The sequence below is a fragment of the Rhincodon typus genome, chromosome 2, assembly GCF_021869965.1.
Source record: "Rhincodon typus isolate 14 chromosome 2, sRhiTyp1.1, whole genome shotgun sequence".
Taxonomy (NCBI): domain Eukaryota; kingdom Metazoa; phylum Chordata; class Chondrichthyes; order Orectolobiformes; family Rhincodontidae; genus Rhincodon; species Rhincodon typus.
In genome coordinates this window covers 123,278,625-123,279,962 of record NC_063333.1, presented here as the reverse complement: position 1 = coordinate 123,279,962, position 1,338 = coordinate 123,278,625, and the positions used below count along the sequence as shown (strand labels likewise).

Sequence of the window (1,338 nt, the reverse complement as noted above, 5' to 3'; positions counted from 1 at the left end):
GCCTTACCGGTTGCCCCCCCCTCACCTTGCTGGTTACCCCTCTCCAAGACGCTAAGCTGCTATGGGCTGCCTTCACCGCCTCCCGGGCCTCCCGGGGCCCACAGTCCGCCACCTCGGCCAGCAGCTGCCCGGTGGCCGGATCCTGCACCGGGAACCGCGCCGCTCCATCGGCCTGCAGCCAGCGGCCGCCGATGTAAGCCTCGGAGTGGATTAGGCCGGAGCCCGAGCAGCTGGAGAGATACCGCGGGCCCGAGGAGAAGAGGGAGCCGCCTGTGGTCCCCAGCGCACGGAGCCCGAGGCGCCGCAGCATCGTGTCCAAGCAGCGAAAGTGAAGAAATGAAGTGAGAGACTCCAGTGCAATAAACTTCAAAACATGTTAATGTTCACCAGCAACCAAGTCATTCCCTTCACCACTCATTCACTCACTATTAATTTTTGACAATGTTTTCAAGCTACTCTTACGTACCCATGCAGACACAATTTGTGATAAGTTGTAATTGGAAAAACATCAAACTCCAGTTAGTGGCCAAGCAACTAATTGTTACTCTTTCCCAGTAGCAGAATACAAATCCCAGCAGACAGATGCCCATGATAAAACAGGATCTCCAGACTGGCGTCCCTGGATCAGGCAAATACACACACCTTGGTCATTCGTTTGCACCACCCTGTAAGGCCATGTAAGCACGTGGAATCACAAGCCAGCCATCGTTCAACATCAAGAGCTCTCTGCGAAAGGATAAGTTCCAAACCCACTGGCTAAACCCACGTGGAAATTTAAAGTGCTTTCCCCGCCACAGGAAAGAAGTGGAATACAGTGGCACAAAGTGAAAATCAGACCTCGCCAAGGGGCGAGAGATTCCACCAACAAGTTTGTCAACTATTCTGAAACACAAGGTAAACACCTTGGAACACTTTGGTAAGGAGACACTCTCTCCTGTAAAGAAGAGGATGAGAATGGCTGCCTATCCCAACATTGAAGCAGCACTGTAAACGCCATTCAATGCAACTCAAGCAGAGAGCATGCCCATCTCTGGTCCAATCCTACAGGAAAGGGTTGTCGCCCTGACAGAAGGCTGGCAACACTGGCCTCAAATGTCAAACTGACATTCAATGCCAGAGCCAAGATCCAGCCAATGGATCAGGCGCTGATTAGGAACTTAAAAATCATCTCTCGTCGGAAGCTTATCTCTCAAGTTATCAAGGCCATTGACATTATGCAGTATTATTACCTAATTGTTCTGTGTGCGATGTTCACAATGAAGGAGCTGTGGAAAATGGTAGCAGAAGCTACAATTGCAAAGCACTTCCACCATGCTGTGTTCAAACAAGCTACAATTG

At 50.7% G+C, this 1,338-nt stretch overlaps 1 protein-coding gene across 1 annotated transcript in view; it reads right to left on the bottom strand.

Moving 5' to 3' along the window:
- Positions 1 to 456, bottom strand: part of LOC125485573 (succinate-semialdehyde dehydrogenase, mitochondrial-like) — a 24,216-nt gene extending 23,760 nt beyond the window's left edge. Inside the window, exon 1 of the mRNA XM_048608923.1 lies at positions 26 to 456. Within this exon, the coding sequence (XP_048464880.1) occupies positions 26 to 310 (285 nt within the window). The 5' untranslated portion in view covers positions 311 to 456. The remainder of the gene's footprint in view (positions 1 to 25) is intronic.
- Positions 457 to 1,338: the final 882 nt, after the last annotated feature.